The 21,101-nt window shown below is 43.5% G+C and overlaps 1 protein-coding gene across 4 annotated transcripts in view; it reads left to right on the forward strand.

Annotated features, from left to right (window-relative positions):
- The window catches only part of LOC147008821 (IQ motif and SEC7 domain-containing protein 1-like), a 634,685-nt gene that overhangs the window by 460,564 nt on the left and 153,020 nt on the right, over positions 1–21,101 (forward strand). For all 4 annotated transcript variants that reach the window (XM_085863865.1, XM_085863866.1, XM_085863871.1 and 1 more), the window contains exons 2-3: positions 9,045–9,128; positions 14,153–14,215. In XM_085863865.1, coding sequence (XP_085719991.1) covers positions 9,045–9,128; positions 14,153–14,215 — 147 coding nt within the window. The remainder of the gene's footprint in view (positions 1–9,044; positions 9,129–14,152; positions 14,216–21,101) is intronic.

Genomic DNA, 21,101 nt, shown 5'->3' on the forward strand with positions numbered 1-21,101 from the left:
GATGGTACGGCAGAGGGTGGAATCGTCGGCAAAGAGAAATAGAGGATTTTCCAAAGAGTCGGAGAGATCATTGATGAAAACCAGAAAAAGAACAGGGCCCAGAACGCTACCTTGAGGAACTCCAGCCTTTACAGGAAGAGGGGATGAAATAACTCCATTTAGGGCCACACGTTGACTGCGACAGGAGAAGAAGTCTGCGAGCCATGAGTGGAGATGGCCTTGAATACCATGGGAAGAGAGTTTGGTGAGTAGTGCAGGGTGCCAGACTGTGTCAAAAACATGTGATATGTCCAGGGATACGGCTCAGATTTCCTGTCTGGCATTGAGGACCTCCATCCATTGATGGGAGAGCAGAAGCAGCATATCCAGGGTAGAGTGACCTGGTCTGAAGCCAAATTGATGATTGGAAATCAAGCCATTGGAGAAGAGGAAGGATTTCATGTCTGAAGCGATGATGGATTCCATAACCTTGCTGATGATTGGGAGAAGGCTGATTGGTCTGTAGTTACAGGGATCTGTTTTTGCAGCTTTTTTATGCAGGGCAGTGATGTTAGCAGATTTCCAAGCAGATGGCAGATCACCTTGGGCAAATGAGAGGGTGAATAGAACAGAGAGAGGGTGAGCAAGAGCAGAAGAGTAGGCTTTGAGGACACGTGGGCTGATGCCATCTGGACCGGTTGCAGAATCTGACTCGAGGTTTGAAAGCAAGCTCTCCACCTTGTCAGGAGAAAAGGACACAGAGTCCAGGGACAGTTGGGTGCGACTGGGTAAAGTGGGTAGAGATAGTGATGGGTTTAGGACACAAGATTTAGCTGCAAATATCGAGTTTAGACATTCAGCTTTATCACGTGTAGTATCAGCAGTGCAGCCATTTGAGGTAAGGGAGGGGATGGAGGAGGAACATACACCAGAAACAGATTTGATTAAACGCCACCAGGATTTTGAGTAGGGAGAGAGGTTTGAGAGTTCAGACTTGAGATGAGAAAGATGTTGTTTTCTGGCTCTCCTGTGGGTAGATACACACACACTTGTTCCGAGCTTTGTGGAAAGAACTGAGATTGCCCTCAGTGGGGTTTGCTTTCCATGAGGCAAAGGCAAGTTGTTTCAGGACAACTGCCTCGCCACATGCTTCAGTAAACCAAGGGCGGGAGGAAGGGAAGGACAACTGAACACGAGAGGGGATAAATCTGTGCATGAGGGAGAGCAAGTTTCTTTGAAAGAATTCGATCGACTTCCGGTTCTGGTTTTGGAGCGACGAGAGGTCTCCTTCGGGGCTCCCTGCTGACGTTCTCAAAGTTAAGTTTCCGGTTGTTATTTGTCCCGTTTTAACTGTTTAATTTTCTCACCTACATGTTACTGTGTGTTCCTAGTTCGATTTTGTTTCAAAAATCGTGCTATTTTATGAGTATTTTTGTCGACGTTCTTACCTGGTGTTTGAGGCCTAGGCATTGGCCTAGGCTTGAGGCTGACTGGTTCCACTCTGTGTTCGATCGTTTTTTTTTTTGTTTGTTTGTTTTTCTCCCCATTACCTTCAATTTTCATCCTCCCCACGTTCCAAACATCCCCCATTCTCCCAACTAAGCTCTTTCTTATCTCAAAAAAATAAAATAAAATAATAAAAAAATATACCCAACAACAACAACAACAACACACTCACCTTCTCCCGATTCTGCTTCGTCTTCTTCCTCTTAACTTCCTCCTCGTCTTCTTCCTCGATTTTTTTTCTACACTTCCATGACCTAATCTGTTGAACTCTCTCAAACATTAATATTAACAACAAAAACGATCTTGTAATGCTTCATCTTCCTCTCTCACACATGTGGTACTCTTTACTATTTCACAATGCACTACTCTTCTGCTATTTTAACAGACTGCTCTCATTTCGAGCTCTCCTTCATTCCTTGCCCAAAAAATCCAACTATTACAGCGCTTCTTCTCTCCATTCTCTGAATTCGCCTTCATTGCATCCATCAAGAATTGTGTTAAATCGCATCTCTGACCTAAAACTTTTAAAAACCACAGTTTGCCATGGATGTTCGCTTTCCATCAACCATTCTTTTTTTCCAACTTCAGTGCCAACTCACCCCCCTCACCCCTCACTCTCACTCTCAAAGCAACCATCCCACTCTTCTGCCTCCAAGCCTCCCTCTCACCTCTCTCAAAAATTCCCCCCTCACCATTCTCCCACCTTTCATCCCCCTCACTCATCCTTCTCAAAGTTTCCCCCCCCTCTCATCCACCAACCTGCCTCGCTCCACTGCCCTCTCACCTCCATCTCTTCACTCCACCTCCTCAAATCCTCAACTGCCTTCTTCCTTGTCTCTTGTCCCCCCTCTCCCCCAGCACCACAGAGCCTTTTCTCCTCCCCATTCCGCCCCTCCCCTCGCTATTCTGCAATACCCCACACTCTTTCAACAACCCTCCTTACCTCCCCCCCTCGTCCCTTGTCCTACCTCCCCCTCCCCCTCCACCTCCTGCACCCAAAGCCTCATCCCCTACATCTCCATTAAAAGTGTGGACCTCAAATATCCGGGGCCTTCGCTCAAACCTTTCAGATCTTTCCATACAGGTTGCCACTGACAAACCAGACATTATCTGCCTAACAGAAACTTTCCTCTCCCAAGATGTGTCTGACTCCCAAGTATCTCTCCCCGGTTACTCCCTCTTACTGTATGACAGACCTGAGCCTCGTCCTGGTGGAGGTGTTGCTCTCTTCATCAAAGACTCTATTCCGCACTCTCTATGCACTGCCCTCACTCCCCCACACCCCCAGGAATACCTCTGGCTTCGGCTTCCCCTCCACTCCCACCTCATGTTTATATGTGTACTGTACCGTCCACCGAACAGTGATGACTCCATCTACACCTCACCATCCTAAAACATGGACCATCTTCTATCTTCTCATCCAAACTCTCTCTTCCTCTTATGTGGTGACTTCAATTGTCATCACGCCAGTTGGCTAGGTGTGGGTACCTCCCTCACCTGCCATGGCACCTCAGCAAAAGCTTTCTGCGACTCATTGGGACTGACTCAATCGGTCAACTTCCCGACCCGAATCTCAACCAATGGTACTCCATCTCTTCTGGATCTGATTTTGACAAATTTCCCTGACAAATCTGCTGCTCTTCCTCCACTCCAATTGGTTCTTCTGACCACGTCCTTGTTAAAGTGGACATCTTTCTGGCTATTATCAGAGAACCACCTCACCGCCGTCGAGTCTGGCATTTCACTCAAGCCGACTGGCAGGGTCTCCGAGCAGCCATCAAACTTACAGACTGGTCTCCTATCATTACTTTCTCACACATCAACTCATCCTGGGAATTCTTTCAAAGAAACTTGCTCTCCCTCATGCACAGATTTATCCCCTCTCGTGTTCAGTTGTCCTACCCTTCCTCCCGCCCTTGGTGTACTGAAGCTTGTGGCGAGGCAGTTGTCCTGAAACAACTTGCCTTTGCCTCATGGAAAGCAAACCCAACTGAGGGCAATCTCAGTTCTTTCCACAAAGCTCGGAACAAGTGTGTATCTTCCCTCAGGAGAGCCAGAAAACAACATCTTTCTCATCTCAAGTCTGAACTCTCAAACCTCTCTCCCTCCTCAAAATCCTGGTGGCGTTTAATCAAATCTGTTTCTGGTGTATGTTCCCCCTCCATCCCCTCCCTTACCTCAAATGGCCGCACTGCTGATTCCACACGTGATAAAGCTGAATGTCTAAACTCGGTGTTTGCAGCTAAATCTTGTGTCCTAAACCCATCACTATCTCTACCCACTTTACCCAGTCGCACCCAACTGTCCCTGGACTCTGTATCCTTTTCTCCTGACAAGGTGGAGAGCTTGCTTTCAAACCTCGAGTCAGATTCTGCAACCGGTCCAGACGGCATCAGCCCACGTGTCCTCAAAGCCTGCTCTTCTGCTCTTGCTCACCCTCTCTCTGTTCTATTCACCCTCTCATTTGCCCAAGGTCAACTGCCATCTGCTTGGAAATCTGCTAACATCACTGTCCTGCATAAAAAGGTGCAAAAATAGATCCCTGTAACTCCAGAACAATCAGCCTTCTCCCAATCATCAGCAAGGTTATGGAATCCATCATCGCTTCAGACATGAAATCCTTCCTCTTCTCCAATGGCTTGATTTCCTATCATCAATTTGGTTTCAGACAAGGTCACTCCACCCTAGATATGCTGCTTCTGCTCTCCCAACAATGGATCGAGGTCCTCAATGCCAGACAGGAAATCCGAGCCGTATCCCTGGACATATCACGTGCTTTTGACACAGTCTGGCACCCTGCCCTACTCACCAAACTCTCTTCCCATGGTATTCAATGCCATCTCCACTCATGGCTCGCAGACTTCCTCTCCTGTCGCAGTCAACGTGTGGCCCTAAATGGAGTTCTTTCATCCCCTCTTCCTGTGCAGGCTGGAGTTCCTCAAGGTAGCGTTCTGGGCCCTGTTCTTTTTCTGGTTTTCATCAATGATCTCTCCGACTCTCTGGAAAATCCTCTATTTCTCTTTGCCGATGACTCCACCCTCTGCCGTACCATCTGTCATCCCTCAGACCGGCAAGCAGCAGCTTCTTCACTCACTGCAGATCTGGATAAAATCACAAACTGGTCCAACACGTGGAACATGTCTTTCAATCCAGACAAATCTCACACACTCACTATGTCTCTTCGAAAGGACCGTTTAGAAAACCCCCCCATCCACTTTCTCAACAATCCTCTGGAAGAAGTCTTTTCTTTCAAGCTTCTGGGTCTCACTATCTGCCATGACCTTTCCTGGGAAAGTTACATTTCCAACCTCGCCTCAAAAGCCAGTCGCCGACTGGGAATCCTCCGTCGTGCAAAGTCCTTCCTCGACCCTCTTGAGCTCCTGACCACTTACAAAGCTTTTGTCCGGAGCCTGATGGAGTACTGCTCTCCCCTCTGGGCTGGTGCTCCTGCTCCCACCTTTCTCGGCTTCACGCTGTCGAAACCAGGGCATTTAAGATCATCGGCATCTCCCGCAATGAAGCTGAGTCTTTGGGCCTCTCACTCAATCACCGCAGGTTGATCGGTGGTCTTTCTGTCTTCTACCGACTCCTCTCCAGCCTTGCCCCCCCTGCTCTATCTGCGATTTGTCCCCACCACATTTCCACAGGGCGCTCAAGGTCCGCCAACAACCCCCTTCTGGTAAAACTACCAAAATCACGAATCACTGCTCATCTTCACTCTTTCATTCCAATTTTTTCCCGCCTTTGGAATAAACTTCCTCACTCTATTTTTTCCCATTCTTCCCTCCAGGCTTTCAAAACAGCTGTTCACCACCACCTCTTATCTTCCCCCATCCAAATCCTCGATCTTTTCTACCCCCGATAATCCACCCAAGCCCACTTCCTTCAATTCCCCTGCTTTCCTTCCTGAAAGTCCCTGTGATGTCCATCTTCTCTTCGCCATGTTCCCCGTCCTATCCCATCCCTCTCCCTTCCACAGTTCACCTCATGTGTCTGTTCCCCACTGTTTTGTCCCTTACACTCCCACCCCTCTTGTCTCATGCCTCCTTGCTGTGAGTTGTGTGTTAGCTCTCATACGAGCCTCGACCAAGGTGTACAAAAAAAAAAAATTCCCAGGTTGAGTTGATGTTTGAGAAAGTAGAGATAGGAGACCGGTCTATAAGTTTGATGGCTGCTCGGAGACCCTGCCAGTCGGCTTGAGTGAAATGCCAGACTCGACGGCGGTGAGGTGGTTCTCTGATAACAGCCAGAGACATGTCCACTTTGACAAGGACGTGGTCAGAAGAACCGATTGGAGTGGAGGAAGAGCAGCAGATTTGTCAAGGAAATTTGTCAAAATCAGATCCAGAAGAGATGGAGTACCATTGGTTGAGATTCGGGTCGGGAAGTTGACTGATTGAGTCAGTCCTAATGAGTCGCAGAAAGCTTTTGCTGAGGTGCCATGGCAGGTGAGAGAGGTACCCACACCTAGCCAACTGGCGTGATGACAATTGAAGTCACCACGTAAGAGGAAGAGAGAGTTTGGATGAGAAGATAGATACATAACATACAGTATATGTGTGTTTTACATCACATATACAAGCCTGGTGTTGGCTTAGTGGTGAGGGTGGTGGCTTGGGATCCAAGGTTCCTGAGTTCAAGCCCCGTTGGCTGCTGAATTAACACCAGGGGGTTGACTCAGCCTGTCATCCTTCCGAGGTTGGCGAAATGAGTACCAGTGTACTGGGCCCGGTGTATGCCCCGGTTAGAATAGGTGTACCATATCCCTTTGTGTCGTAAGAGGCGACCAGGGTTGGCGTCAGGAAGGGCATCCGGCCATAAAACATTGCCTCAAGAAAAAGCCAAACCCCTGCACAGCAGGGGAAAATGGCTGTAAAAACGTATACATAACATATACGTGTGTATATACATAACATATACGTGTGTATATACATAACATATACGTGTGTATATACATAACATATACGTGTGTATATACATAACATATACGTGTGTATATACATAACATATATATGCCTGGTGTTGGCTTAATGGTTAAGGTAGTGGGCTTGGGATCCGAGGGTCCTGAGTTCAAATCCCGCTCAGCTGTTGAATTTACACCAGGTGGGGTTGACTCTGCCTGTCATCCTTCCGAGGTCGGCAAAATGAGTGCCAGCATGCTGGTATACTGTGTCGGAGTGGCGACCCGTCCAGGATTGTTCCCAATAGCCAAGGAGACTGCTTCGGCGGCACCAACGCTCTGCACAGAGTATGGTCCTAATGGATGGATAACATATATATGTGTGTATATACATAACATGTATGTGTGTATATACATCACCATGAAGCCAGCAAGAGGGATATTAAAAACAAGCAAACAAACAAACAAATATATATATATATATATATATATATATATATATATATATATATATATATATGTATATGTGTGTGTGTGTGCGCGTGTGCGCACGCGCGCGTATACATGTATATATGTATGTGGAAAAATGTATATATATATATATATATATGTGTATATGTGTATATATATATATATATATATATATATATATATATATATATATATATATATATATATATATATATATATATATATATATATATATATATATGAATACATTTATACATGTATAATGTAGATTTATTTTTGTTTTTAATATGCCTGTTTCGGGCGGTTGGCTTGGGATCCAAGGATCCTGAGTTCAAATCTCACTTCTCTGTTAAATTAATACCAGGTGGGGTTGACTCTGCCTGTCATCCTTCTGAGGTCGGCAAAATGAGTGTCAGCATGCTGGTATACTGTGTCAGAGTGGCGACCCATCCAGGATTGTGTCCAATAACCAAGCAGACTGCTGAGGCAGCACCAATGCTCTTCGCAGAGTATGATCCCAATGAATGGATGGATAGATAGATGGGGCAAAAGATTGGCAGATGGAAATTAACCTGAGCAAGTGTATGGTGTTTGGTATGTAAAAGAACAATGAAAATAGAGATTACAGGATGCAAGGGGTGATTTTGGAGCGTGTCACACAGGAGAAGGATCTAGGGGTGGTAATAGGTACGGGAGGTAAGCAGGCAGCACATTGCAAGGCAGCTGTAGGTAAAGCAAATGGGGTTTTGGGTTGTATTCGGAGGGGGATCATTTATAAATCAAAAGAGGTGGTGTTAACATTGTACAGGAATTTAGTGAGGGCCACATCTACAATACTGTGTGCAGTTCTTGTCACCGGAATTCAGGAAGGACATGGATGTCAAAGAGAGGGTTCAGCGCAAGTCTACTCGATTGATTCAGGGCCTAGCTTGACTCAGCTATGAGAAGTGGCTGAAGGAGACAGGTGTTTATTCACTAGAAAGGAGGTGGTTACGTGGAGATATGATGGAGATGTTTAAGATAATGAAAGGAATAGATAAAATAAATGCAGATGAATTACTCAACAGAGTAGACAGTGATATATCAAGGGGGCATAGCCTGAGAGTGAAGAAGAGGAGAGTTAAGATGGTAACAAGGCAGGGGACTTTTACTCAGAGAGTAGTTAATGCATGGAATGGTCTCCCTTGAAAGGTATTGGCAGCAGAAACAGTAGATAAGTTTAAATTAGAATTAGATAGGTACCTGGAAGTTATGGAGATGGAGGGGTATAGGAATGTTTATTAGACTTATTGGTAGTTTGAGCATTGATGGGTGATTGTGTGCATGTGTACGGAGTGCTGTTGGTAGGGGGCTCGTCAAAGGGGGTTGGGTGTTGATGTGTGTTTTTAACCAAGCCCATGCCCCTTCCCATGAGGGGGGGGGGAGGGGAGAAGAAAAAAAAATACAAAAACTTGAAATATATATGGATAAAAAAATGTTTCAAAAACATTTGCATTTTCTTCTTTGGATCTTGTGTTGATAAATTAGTGTGGTGTCCGTGCAGGCATGAAGGGCTGAATTGCCTCCACCTGTGTCTGTTTTCCTTGTGTCGGAGTAGGATATTTGATCATTGATTTCACCCACCAATAATTATTCTTGACGTCAAATTTGTTTTCTGGACTTTGCAAGTATCGTGCTCTGCACGACGTCTTCTTCTTTTTTTGTTTGTTTGTTCACAAAATATCTCAAAAAAGTTGTGGACAGATTCGGACGAAATTTGGTGGTGTTTGGGTTTGTGACAAGGACAAAATGTTTAGATTTTGGATGAAATTTTTTAGTGATGTTTTTTTCACCATTGAGAGGTCCAAAAACGACATATAGCAGGATATCTCAAAAAGTTGTGGACGAATTCGGACGAGACCCGGTGTTTAGGTTGGGTATGTAACACGGAAGAATTGATTAGATTTTGGTGAAGGTTCAAAACCAGATCTGAATCCGATAATTTTTTACGTGATTTTTCACCATTGAGCGATCGGTCTAAAATGATATATAGCACGATATCTGAAGAAGTTGTGGACGGATTGTGATGTGATGTGATGTCGGTGGTATGTCAATATCAGTGGTGTGAGCAATATTTAAGAAGTGAAGGAAAAACTTACTATTTATCAATTTCCATCTGCCTCTTCCATCACTCTGTGTGGTTCAACAGGAGAAACAACAGTCTGCACCATTTTTGCTGCCCAGTACCACCCCATGCTGCAAGCAGTCTTCCATGGTTACACCCCACTGTGAGGTGGGTTTGCCTTCTGCACTCTATGTCTGCCTGTGCTGGTGCACTTGCACCCACTGTATGCCTGCATTGACACACTCACGCACACTGTACCCCTGTGTTAGTGCACTCACAATTACAATTTGCCTGCTTCAGAGCACGCGGACACACGTTCACACACACACACACACACACACACACACACACACACACACACACACACACACACACACACACACACACACACACACACACACACACACACACGCCTACACTGGCAAAGTGGCAAATACACATACACTGGCAAAGTGATGTGCTCCATCCTTCTAAATGATAGTACATTCCATCAATGAGATGTCACGTTCAATACCCTAATTGGTAATAATGGTTGTGGAGTTTCTGTTATAAAAAAAAACAATTGGAAAGCTTTTTAAGGAGCGTTTTATGTATCAATTTTATCATTACCCTCTCCAAAGGAGAAGGCATTGTATTTGGGTCTGTCTGTCTGTCTGTTTGTTTGTTTGTTTGCCCGTTTGTCCTCACAGAATGTGCTAATTAATGTAGGCCACAAGCACCACCTCATGATAATCAGTCGTAACCATTCTCCTGTTTTTCAACCGAGTGTGTCTATAAAGTATGTACAATTGGAATGTGAGTCCGTCTATAAAGTACGTACGATTATAATGCGAGTACTTCTATAAAATACCGACTATAAAACCGCACAAACAAGTCCAGGTGAGAGTATGCCATCTTTGTTTGCTCATTCGAGTTTTCTTCGACCACTTATGGGACATGGTTAATTTTACAAAATATAATTAACTCAATGCTCGCTGTTATTTTTGGATGAATGCTTGCTCCGCTTTTGTGATGAGTGCTAAATCCGGTTTTGTGATGAGCGCTAAATCCGGTTTTTTAATAAGCGCTAAATTTGGTTTTGTGATGAGCGCTAAATCTGGTTTTTGGATGAGCACTAAATCCGGTTTTTGGATGAGTGCTAAATCCGTTTTTTTTAATAAGCGCTAAATCTGGTTTTGTGATGAGTGCTAAATCTGGTTTTTGGATGAGCACTAAATCCGGTTTTTGGATGAGCACTAAATCCGGTTTTTTAATAAGTGCTAAATCTGGTTTTGTGATGAGCGCTAAATCTGTTTTTTGGATGAGCACTAAATCCGGTTTTTTAATAAGCGCTAAATCTGGTTTTTTGATGAGCGCTAAATCTGGTTTTTGGATGAGCACTAAATCCAGTTTTTGGATGAGCGCTAAATCTGGTTTTGTGATGAGTGCTAAATCCGATTTTTTGATGAATGCTAAATCTGGATTTTGGATGAGCGCTAAATCCGGTTTTTGGATGAGCGCTAAATCCGGTTTTTGGAAGAGCGCTAACTCCGGTTTTTGGATGAGCGCTAAATCTGGTTTTGTGATGAGTGCCAAATCCGATTTTTTGATGAGTGCTAAATCTGGATTTTGGATGAGCACTAAATCCGGTTTTTAAATAAGTACTAAATCTGGTTTTGTGATGAGCGCTAAATCTGGTTTTTGGATGAGCACTAAATCCGGTTTTTGGATGAGTGCTAAATCCGGTTTTATAATAAGCGCTAAATCTGGTTTTTTGATGAGCGCTAAATCTGTTTTTTGGATGAGCACTAAATCCGGTTTTTGGATGAGCGCTAAATCTGGTTTTGTGATGAGTGCTAAATCTGATTTTTTGATCATTGCTAAATCTAGATTTTGGATGAGCGCTCAATCCGGTTTTTGGATGAGTGCTAAATCTGGTTTTTGGATGAGCGCTAAATCTGGTTTTTGGATGAGCACTAAATCCAGTTTTTGGATGAGCGCTAAATCTGGTTTTGTGATGAGTGCTAAATCCGATTTTTTGATGAATGCTAAATCTGGATTTTGGATGAGCGCTAAATCCGGTTTTTGGATGAGCGCTAAATCCGGTTTTTGGAAGAGCGCTAACTCCGGTTTTTGGATGAGCGCTAAATCTGGTTTTGTGATGAGTGCCAAATCCGATTTTTTGATGAGTGCTAAATCTGGATTTTGGATGAGCACTAAATCCGGTTTTTAAATAAGTACTAAATCTGGTTTTGTGATGAGCGCTAAATCTGGTTTTTGGATGAGCACTAAATCCGGTTTTTGGATGAGTGCTAAATCCGGTTTTATAATAAGCGCTAAATCTGGTTTTTTGATGAGCGCTAAATCTGTTTTTTGGATGAGCACTAAATCCGGTTTTTGGATGAGCGCTAAATCTGGTTTTGTGATGAGTGCTAAATCTGATTTTTTGATCATTGCTAAATCTAGATTTTGGATGAGCGCTCAATCCGGTTTTTGGATGAGTGCTAAATCTGGTTTTTGGATGAGCGCTTAATTGACTTTTTCGATGTAACTTGTTCCACTTTTTGGATGAACGCTTGCTCCACTTTTTGGATGACACAAAATACGCCTTTGGGGATAGCGCTAAATTCACTTTTTGGTTGAGCCCAAAATCCACTTTTTGTTTGAGCACTTGCTTCACTTTTTAGATGAGCGCTTGTTCACTTTGTTGATGAGCACGAGCTGGGTTTTTGGATGAGTGCTAAATTGGCTTTTTCAATGTCACTTGTTCCACTTTTTGGATGAATGCTCGCTGCGCTTTTTGGATCAGCACTTGCTCAGCTTTTTGGATGAGCGCTATATCTATTTGTTTGATGAGTGCTCAGTCTCATTTTTTGGATGAACGCTTGTTCCGCTTTTTGGATGAGGGCTATATCTGCTTGTTTGATGAGCACTATATCCGCTTATTGGATGAACACTCGCTCCACTTTTTGGTTGAGCACACACTCCAGATTTTGGATGAGCTCTCACTCGGCTTTTTGGATGAACACCCTTGAAGTCAGATTCCCGACGTGGAATAAAAAAGCCTCAGCTGGAAAATCATTGTTTATAATTGAGCTGGTACTAAAAAACAGAGCCCTGTTTTAGATACACAACAATATATTTTCGTCTTTTATGGCCTCCGTGGATACAAAACCACCTTCACGAACATTCCTGGGCATAATAAAAGAGGCACACAGTTTGGCATCGAGGACATGAAACCGCATAAAACAAGAAGGGCACTCAGGAGAGTGCATGCCTCCGACACGTAATGCCTGTTCCATGAGAACATATCAGGCCCAATACATTTTTGAACTATCATGCTATACAGTACTATATCGTTTTTGCCCCTATCTCTCAATGGTGAAGAATCACATGAGAATTAAATAATTATCGTATCCAGATCCGGATCTTCACCAAAATCTAACCAATTCGTCCTTGACACACACCCAATGGGTCCAACAAATTTCGTCCGAATACGTCCACTATGTTTTGAGATATCGTGTTGCATATCGGTTTAGCCCTATCTCTCAATGGTAAAGAATCACTTAAAAATTATTATCAGATCTAGATCCGGATCTGGATCTTCACCAAAATTGAATAAATTCTTTTTTGTCACACACCCAACATGTTCACCAAGTTTCGGCCGGATCCGTCTACAACTCCATGAGATATCGTGCTATATATCATTTTTAGCCCTATCAAAGATGAAGAATCACTTAAGAAATTCGAGTAGCCGAATTCGGATCCGGATGTTCACCAAAATCTAAGCAGTTTGTCCTTGTCACACACCCAACCTGACCACAAAATTTTATCTGAATCCGTCCACAACTTTTCGAGATATCCTGCACACAGACAAACAGACAAAGAAGAAGAAGACATCGTACAGAGCATGACGCTTGCAAAATGCACAAAATAAATTTCACCTCAACAATAATTGGTGATTGAATTCAATGGCCAAATATGCACTCCTCTGAAAATTTTAAGTCATTCGGATGAAAATTGACAATTTTAGAAATACCACCGTAGTTGTTTACATTGGGCCTGTGTAGACCTTTTGTTCAATGTGGACCTCCATAATAATTGGTGCTTGAACCCATTGACCTGAAATATAAATCCTCTTCAAATTTCAAGGCAATCAGATGAAAATTAAGGATTTTAGAAATACCACCTTAGATGTTGACCTTTGGCCTACGTTGACCTTTTGACATTTTGACCTCAAAAACAATGGACTTCTTCCTTATGACAAACTCTACGATGTGGTGAAGTTTTGTGAAGATTGGTTTAAAATTGTGACCTGTAGGTGACAAACAGACAAACAGACAAACAGACAGACAGACAGACAGACAGAATAACAAAATCGACTAACCAATATACTTGAAAAAAAACTTCGATTTTGCAAGAAACAAACAGACAGACAAAGGGGTGAAAACATAACCTACATCAACCGTCAATGGTGGACGGTAATGAGGGATTCATACATAATAGGCCAATTTATCTAAAATCTAACGTGGATAAAAGGGAAGGGAAATGCTGTGTGGTATGGAGGTTGGTGGGGTTGGGGGGGAAAGTGGGTCAAAATAGTTTGATTAACCCTAACAGCTAACCCTAACGCTAACCCTAACAGCTAACCCTAACCCTAACCCTAACCCTAACTCTAACCCTAACCCTAACCCTCACGCTAACCCTCACGCTAACCCTCACGCTAACCCTAACAGCTAACACCTAACACCTAGCACCTAACACCTAACCCTAACCGAATAGTTTGGCCAATAGTTTGATTAAACCAAATAACACCCTCCCCTCCCCCCCCCACCCCCACTTCAATGCATTTTACGAGATTTCCCTACGAAGTGAAACCCTTGTGGAAGTGCACATAAATATATTTCAGGTTATAAATGCTTGTAAACAGGTTCTGGGAACATTCGATCAAGCTGTTGGAAGTTGCTGTGTCTAACAATCGTAATAAATTCTCACGACTTGCCAGCAATTCTCGCTGTCGCATCATCGTGCTGAGTCCGTAAAATTCTTGCGAACATCCCTGCCGTGATTTGCAGCGTTATATTATACTCCTACCACAAAGTCATCATGATGGGGTCTGTTCCCTGAGCCCAACCCCCCACTCCAGCCCCTTGCCCTTCCCCACCCTGACTTTCTGTCTCATCGGGTGTCTCAATTGTTTTCCTACCCTACAGAGATGGCCAAGTGCTGCACCGATTTTGCTGTCCATCATCAAAGATTAACAGCCCTTCTAAAAGGTGGGAATTATAACACCATGTAACTATTATAATTACATTAAGGATCATCATGTTGCATTGCCTACCATGCGTATTACTTTTGGCAAAATGGCTGGATGTAATCCCATAATTCTCCCCCTAACCCGCACTCCACCCACCTTTGCCTTCATCCCTCCTGCTTCTTCCATGCAGTTATTCCCTCCCCTCGTCTTACTATTTGCAACTCCTCCCAAGCAACTTTGCCTTTTCTATCCTGTCTGCCTGCTCCTCCTCCTCCTCCTCCAACCCTTTTTTGTTCTTCTATATCGTAACCTCTTCTTATGTTTTTTTCAATTGATCTTCCCACCCACCAATCTTTATTCCAACGGTGTATCCTCATATTCTTGTCATTCCCATGCTGATGTTTGTCGAACTCATTCATAATAGGTTTTCAAGGAAATATCTTAACAGATCAGCCAAAGAAAACCTTTCTTTATCAATCAGCTGCGAATATTGAGATGATTGAGTAAAATTTATCAATGTCACGTATCTATGCTGGCATACCAGCAAGCAATTGAACACTTGATTGATAAAAGTGCTGCACCATACAATTCTCAACCAATCGACGTGTAATTACACACCTGACCCTATTGCACATGCATCGTGCAGTGTGACATGTGCTCCCGGCACACCTTCATAATCTGTACTTGTGATATGAAGATTGAGATACTCAGAATATCTCAACAAGATGTTGCCAGATGTCTCGTATGCATCAGGAATGATATCGGTGCCCTGGTACACCACCAACGGCACCATGGCGTCAGGGATCATCCAAGTTCAAGAGGTCTGCACAAGGCAGGTAGATCAGAGTGACACACCTCCTTCAATGACTCCAGACTGAGGTTGCCACTGCGAAAGTAATAGCTAGCAATCAGAGAATCCACCTCTGAACCTAACAGCTATTTGGGTTAGTTTCTCATCTTTATTTCTCACATCATCTGCATACACAGCTTCCTTTTTGGGCCAGTATATTTATTACATAAGTAAAACGTTCTGGGGCAAGGGGGTGGTGTATGGTTAAAACTGGTGCACACATGTGCATACAGGATTGGAGGAGATTGGAAGGGAAGCTTATTTCCACATTCCAGCTATCATTACATGGTGTGCAGTAGAGTATCATATCGTTCCATGGACTCAAAGTTGTTTCAAAAACTAGTTGTACAGTACCATGACTCAACAAAAAAACACCAAGTGTTAAGTGTGGCATGACTGTGAATAGACTGCTCACAATACAATGATAACCAGTAGAATGACAGAACGTGTTCACTATGCTCTTTAGTGGGGCAGATAACAGCAATTTTTGAGAGGAATCGTGCAAATTATGATACAAGCCTCAAATTTGGCACATTTGTTCTCCAGGGGATTCGAATCAAATCTGCCTGATTGGATCAGAAAGCCCTGAAGAACAGAAATGCCAAATTTGATGCTTGTATCATAATTTGCACGATTTTTCTACTCTCTACTACACTAATTTTACACTTAGTTGAATGCATCATTTCTCATGCTCGATCGCAGAATAACTTGGACCTTTCATGTCCTTTCATCTCCTCTTGAGGTCACATCCATTCTCCTCTGGACAGTCCACTCGGTGTAGGTACCGGGATCTGGTGCTGATGCTTTGCTGCATGTGGTTGGGATTGTTTTTATGACACCCGAGCTGAAGTACCTCTCCGTTACCCAGGGAAATTAAATGAAATATGTATTTTACACTGTTGGCCTGATGGTTTTGTATGAATTACCAATATTGGGTGTTGCAAAATGGGCTTGGACCGCTTTCCCTTCTTTTATCTTTATTTTATTAATGATATTTATTTTTTAAACAACAAATCACTACAACCTCAACATACGATTTTTACAAAACATGCTACTCTCACTCCCGGGGAAATCCTAGGCAGTGTATAAGAACATACTCACTCGAGGCCTGAACACGGAGGTGTTATAATAAACCTGTGTAAAGCAAACTTAAAAAAAAAAACAGGTTCACATAGAAACAGTATAATAATTAAATTTGCGTTATTGACAACAAATAACTATAATCTCAACATACGATCTTCACAAAACATATCACTCAATCACTGCCGGGGAAAAGAAGAAAAAAAACCAAGACGGTATGTCGGCACAAGACCCGATCGAGGCCTGATGGACAATTAATTATGTGATTTTTGAAATAAAAAAAAAAAATTTCAATTCTTTTTATCCAAACATTGCCCTCGACCTTCCTCTGGAAGGAAGAGGAGGCCATGCAAAGTTTGGTTGCACTGGTTCCTGCAGGGTCCAAAGGCATAACGAACAAACAAATACACAAACAAACTTTCTTCTTTATATATTACATGGGGGAATCTGAGGTGCGTTGGGACATTCCTTTTGGCAGCTCTTCTTGGCCAACACTATTGAGTGCCAATGCATGAGCACTTACATCACGGCATTGTTAGTGCCAATGTTTGCCATTCAAAAGCACTTGCCAAGAATAGCTGTTGAATGGGTGTCCCAATGCACCAGTTTCCTCGTTGTATGGTGAATGCTTGAAAAATACAGCTTTGTTACAATGTATGGGGAAAGGGGGTGGGGGGGTGCTTTTGATCTGTTTGTTACTTGCAAAATCGAAGATTTTTCAAATATATTTGTGAGTCGATTTTGTTATTCTGTTTGTCTGTCGGTCTGTTTTGTCTGTTTGTCTGCGTTTATCTGTTTGTCTGTTTGTCGCCTACAGGTGACAGTTTTAAACCGATCTTCACGAAGCTTTATCACATGGTACAGTTTGGCATAAGGAAGAAGCATATTGTTTTTGAGGTCAAAAGGTCAAAAGGTCAACATAGGCTAAAGATCAACAACGTCGGTGAGATTTTCAAAATCCTCAAATTTCATCCGATTGACTTGAAATTTGAAGAGGATTTATATTTAATGTCAATGAAATCAACAAGCCAATTATTCTTGAGGTCAACGTGGACCAAATGGTCAACATAGGCTCAAAGTCAACAACTAAGGTGGTTTTTCTAAAATCCTCAATTTTCATCCGATTGACTTCAAATTAGAAGAGGATTTATATTTCAGGTCACCGACATCAACCAGCCAATTATTTTGAGATCAACGCAGACCAAAAGGTCAACATAGGCCCAAGGTCAACAACGAGGATGAGATTTCTAAAATCCTCAATTTTCATCGGATTGACTTGAAATTTGAAGAGGATTTATATTTCAGGTCAATTAATTCAACCAGCCAATTATTTTTGAGATCAACATGGACCAAAAAGTCATCCTCGGCCCAAGGTCAACAATTAAAGTGGTATTTCTAAAATTGTCAATTTTCATCCGATTGACGACATTTGAAGAGGCGTTGCATATTTGGTCATTGAATTGAACCAGCCAATTATTTTGAGGTCAAATTTGTGTAATGAATTTTGCAATTATCGTGCTCTGCCTGATGTCTTCTTCTTATTTGTCTGTCTGTCTGTCTGCACATAATGTGCTAATGTAGGCTGCAAGTAGCCAGTATTACACATTATCCTTTTTCAACTGGGTACCTCTATAAAGTATGTACAATTAGAATGTAAATATGTCTTACAATGCGAGAATGGCTAAAACGTGCATACGATAACAATGGGAGTATGTCTATGTCGGATGTACTATGAAGAATGTGAGTGCAACCTTAAAGTATGTACTATAAAAAAAACAGTCTCAATCAGTAAAATACATGTATCTACAAAATACGTGCTTACATACCTTTACAGCATGCACACAATTTGATTGTGAATCTGTACAATAAAACCAAAAAAGTCTGTTTGTCTGCCGCATTAGCATAACCTTACACCGTCAATGAATCGTCTATACACAACGCAAACCCAAACCCACCACCACCACACAAAACAAGTCCTCATGAGGGGAGGGTCAGCAATCTCTGGTTGCCCTTTCTTTGTTTGTTGTTGTTTTCTTAATCTGGTGTCTGGTGTTGCCATACATGTTTTTAACCAGCAGAGGATGCTCTGGCCTGGTTGGGATTGAACAGAGAGAGAGGGGGGAGAGAGGGTGAGAGAGAGGGTGAGAGAGAGAGAGAGAGGGTGAGAGAGAGAGAGAGAGGGTGAGAGAGAGAGAGGGTGAGAGAGAGAGGGTGAGAGAGAGGGTGAGAGAGAGAGGGTGAGAGAGAGAGAGGGTGAGAGAGAGAGAGAGGGTGAGAGAGAGAGAGGGTGAGAGAGAGAGAGGGTGAGAGAGAGAGGGTGAGAGAGAGAGAGAGGGTGAGAGAGAGAGAGGGTGAGAGAGAGAGAGGGTGAGAGAGAGAGAGAGAGACAGACAGAGACAGACAGAGACAGACAGAGACAGACAGAGACAGACAGAGACAGACAGAGACACACACTGGACAGGCTATCATTTCATGTCACTTAACCAGCGCAGTGCAATGTCACTCAAAATTTGCAGCTTCCAAAAGTCGAATGTCTGGATGTATTACCATAAATCTTACACTGCTGACATTTTGCGCACCCCATCATCTCCCATGAAAAACTCTCACCAACGAAATTATGGTCTGGGCCAAGCAAGGTCACATGCGAAAGCAAATTATGAAAATACATCATCATGTACTTTTAACATTGAGACGAGTCCTTTTTTACACCACTCATAAAACTTTACACAAATAATGGTTTTCCGTCATGGTTTTTTTCTTCTCTTTTCAACCTTTTCGCCTCTCATTCTCCATTACAGTAACACAACAGTGCTTTTGGTTGTGGTTTTGGTTTGTGTTTACAAATCTGGATCTTAATCCACACTCTGCTGGGGTTTAAATGTCATTCTAATAATTACAAAAAGAGCTCATTTTCCTTTATGCTTCCTGTACCTCAATTACGTTTCTTCTTGATACTTGTTTCACATTCATATCATCATTATCCATGCATCATACAATTGACAATGTTAGCAAAACAGAAGCAGTCTCTTGTCCAGGATGATACGGGATTGTTTGCTGTTGCCTACCCCTCACGAAGGACACCATGCAGATCTTTGATGTCCATCAACAACCAGTACTGGTATGCAGGTCCTCTGACTTGATGTCCATCTTAGGGACGGTACGAACTTTGATGAATTGCCCTGCATGAGAAACACCAGGATAACAGTTTATAGCTGGGTCTATATTCAAACTCAAGGTGGACATGTCTTTGGCGATTGCACATACCTCTAGGCTATCCTTGCAGGCCTAATTTTGCATGTGAAATGACAATGGCACTCGGTAGAGCGCATACCTCCGCCAGGCTGAAGTTTACGTTTTGTATCCCACTGATAGGCCGGATCTGCATCCGTACCTGAACCAAAATCTAATCAGCTTGTCCGTGTCACCTACCCAATGCATCCACAACATTTTGTCATAATCCATCTGCAACATTTTGAAATATCACGCTATATATTGTTTTTGACCCAATCTCCCAAAGGTCAAAAATCACTTTAAAAATTTAAAATTCTCGTATCTGAATCCGGATCACACACACCCAACCTGTTCACCAGGTTTTGGCTGAATCTGTCCATAATATTTTGGGATCGACTCACAGACAGACAGAGTTCCGGGTTTGAGATATCCTGCCCGCTCCGGGGTCATTTCTCGGTGGTGAGTTTGACTGGGGTGGTGCACCTGTCAAGCGGTAAGGCAGGTATCCTTAGGCGAGCTCTGGGAGGACACAAACTTCCTGTGTGGCAGAAGGAACAAAGCTCACTTGTTCTTGATTTTTCAAGATGAAAACAAACCGTGAAAGCATGGCCTCGTGATCCTTTTGACTTTTTGGGTTTTCAGCAAGAGGTGTCAGAAAAGTTACCACAGGGATAACTGGCTTGTGGCGGACAATCATCCATAACTACATTCCTTTTTGATCCTTCAATGTCTGCTCTTATCTTCCGTTCATTGCGAAGCAAAATTAGCCAAGCGTTGGATTGTTCATCCGCTAACAGGGAACATAAGCCGGGTGTCGACCATCATGAAACAGGTTTGTTTGACCCCACTGGTGCCTTTGGTGCTGGGCCAGTAACCCCACTCAGGATGAGAGGAACTTTGGGTCCAGGCACTTGGAGTGTGCATTTGGCTGAGCAGACAGTGGCACAAAGCTACCCTCTGAGGAATTATGGCTGAATGTCTCTAAGTCAGAATCTCTCCCTAGACACGGTGATGCTGCTATGTGTGGGGCTTCAGACGAGACAGCATAAAGATGTTGAGCTGGGGGCTCCCTCCGAGGCAGGTCTCCAAGTCAGATCCGGCATTTTCCTCCTCACAGCATCGGATTTGAGGGTGGCCTGATGACGGCCACCTGCGGCACGACCCTCTCAAAGTGCCCCTTGAACAGCATGATGGTGTGGCACCAAAAGACTCGTAACCGACCTCATTACAGCTCGGGGTGTCGTAAGTAGCAGGGCAGCTTCGTCGCTGTGATCTATTGAAAGTCATCTTTCGAGCTAATGTTTCGTTAGAGCGAGCGAAAGAGTGAGCATATATGGCGTGCGCTACCAAAGTTTGGCCAACTGTACCCAGGGCGACTGTGGTGGTGTGATGCCTTGGCCATATACTTTGGACACCATGTGACAGGGTTCGTCCAGGTAAGAGCAAAGCGTGAAAGGCGTGCATGTGCCAGTACCGACTGCCTCCAGATGCCAGCTTCCATTTATGCTCGCTTTTTTCGCCAGGTGTTTCTCCATTTCCCCATGTCTCAGCCACTGCTTCGTGGTGTGGGCACAGTCGGGTAGGCGGCGCACAAAACACCTATGAAACTGCTGCTGCTTTCCCCTCGTTTATGTGTCCTGCATATGTTTGTGCATGATTGCATGATGCGGCAGTGGACACATGCATGGCTGTGTTGTTTGGGGAGGATCCTCCACAAGGCCACTCCTCCAGCGGTGAGCTCAGG

Source organism: Eptatretus burgeri, chromosome 18, assembly GCF_056783735.1.
Source record: "Eptatretus burgeri isolate ZD-2024b chromosome 18, Ebu_testis_v1, whole genome shotgun sequence".
NCBI classification, from domain to species: Eukaryota; Metazoa; Chordata; class Myxini; order Myxiniformes; family Myxinidae; genus Eptatretus; species Eptatretus burgeri.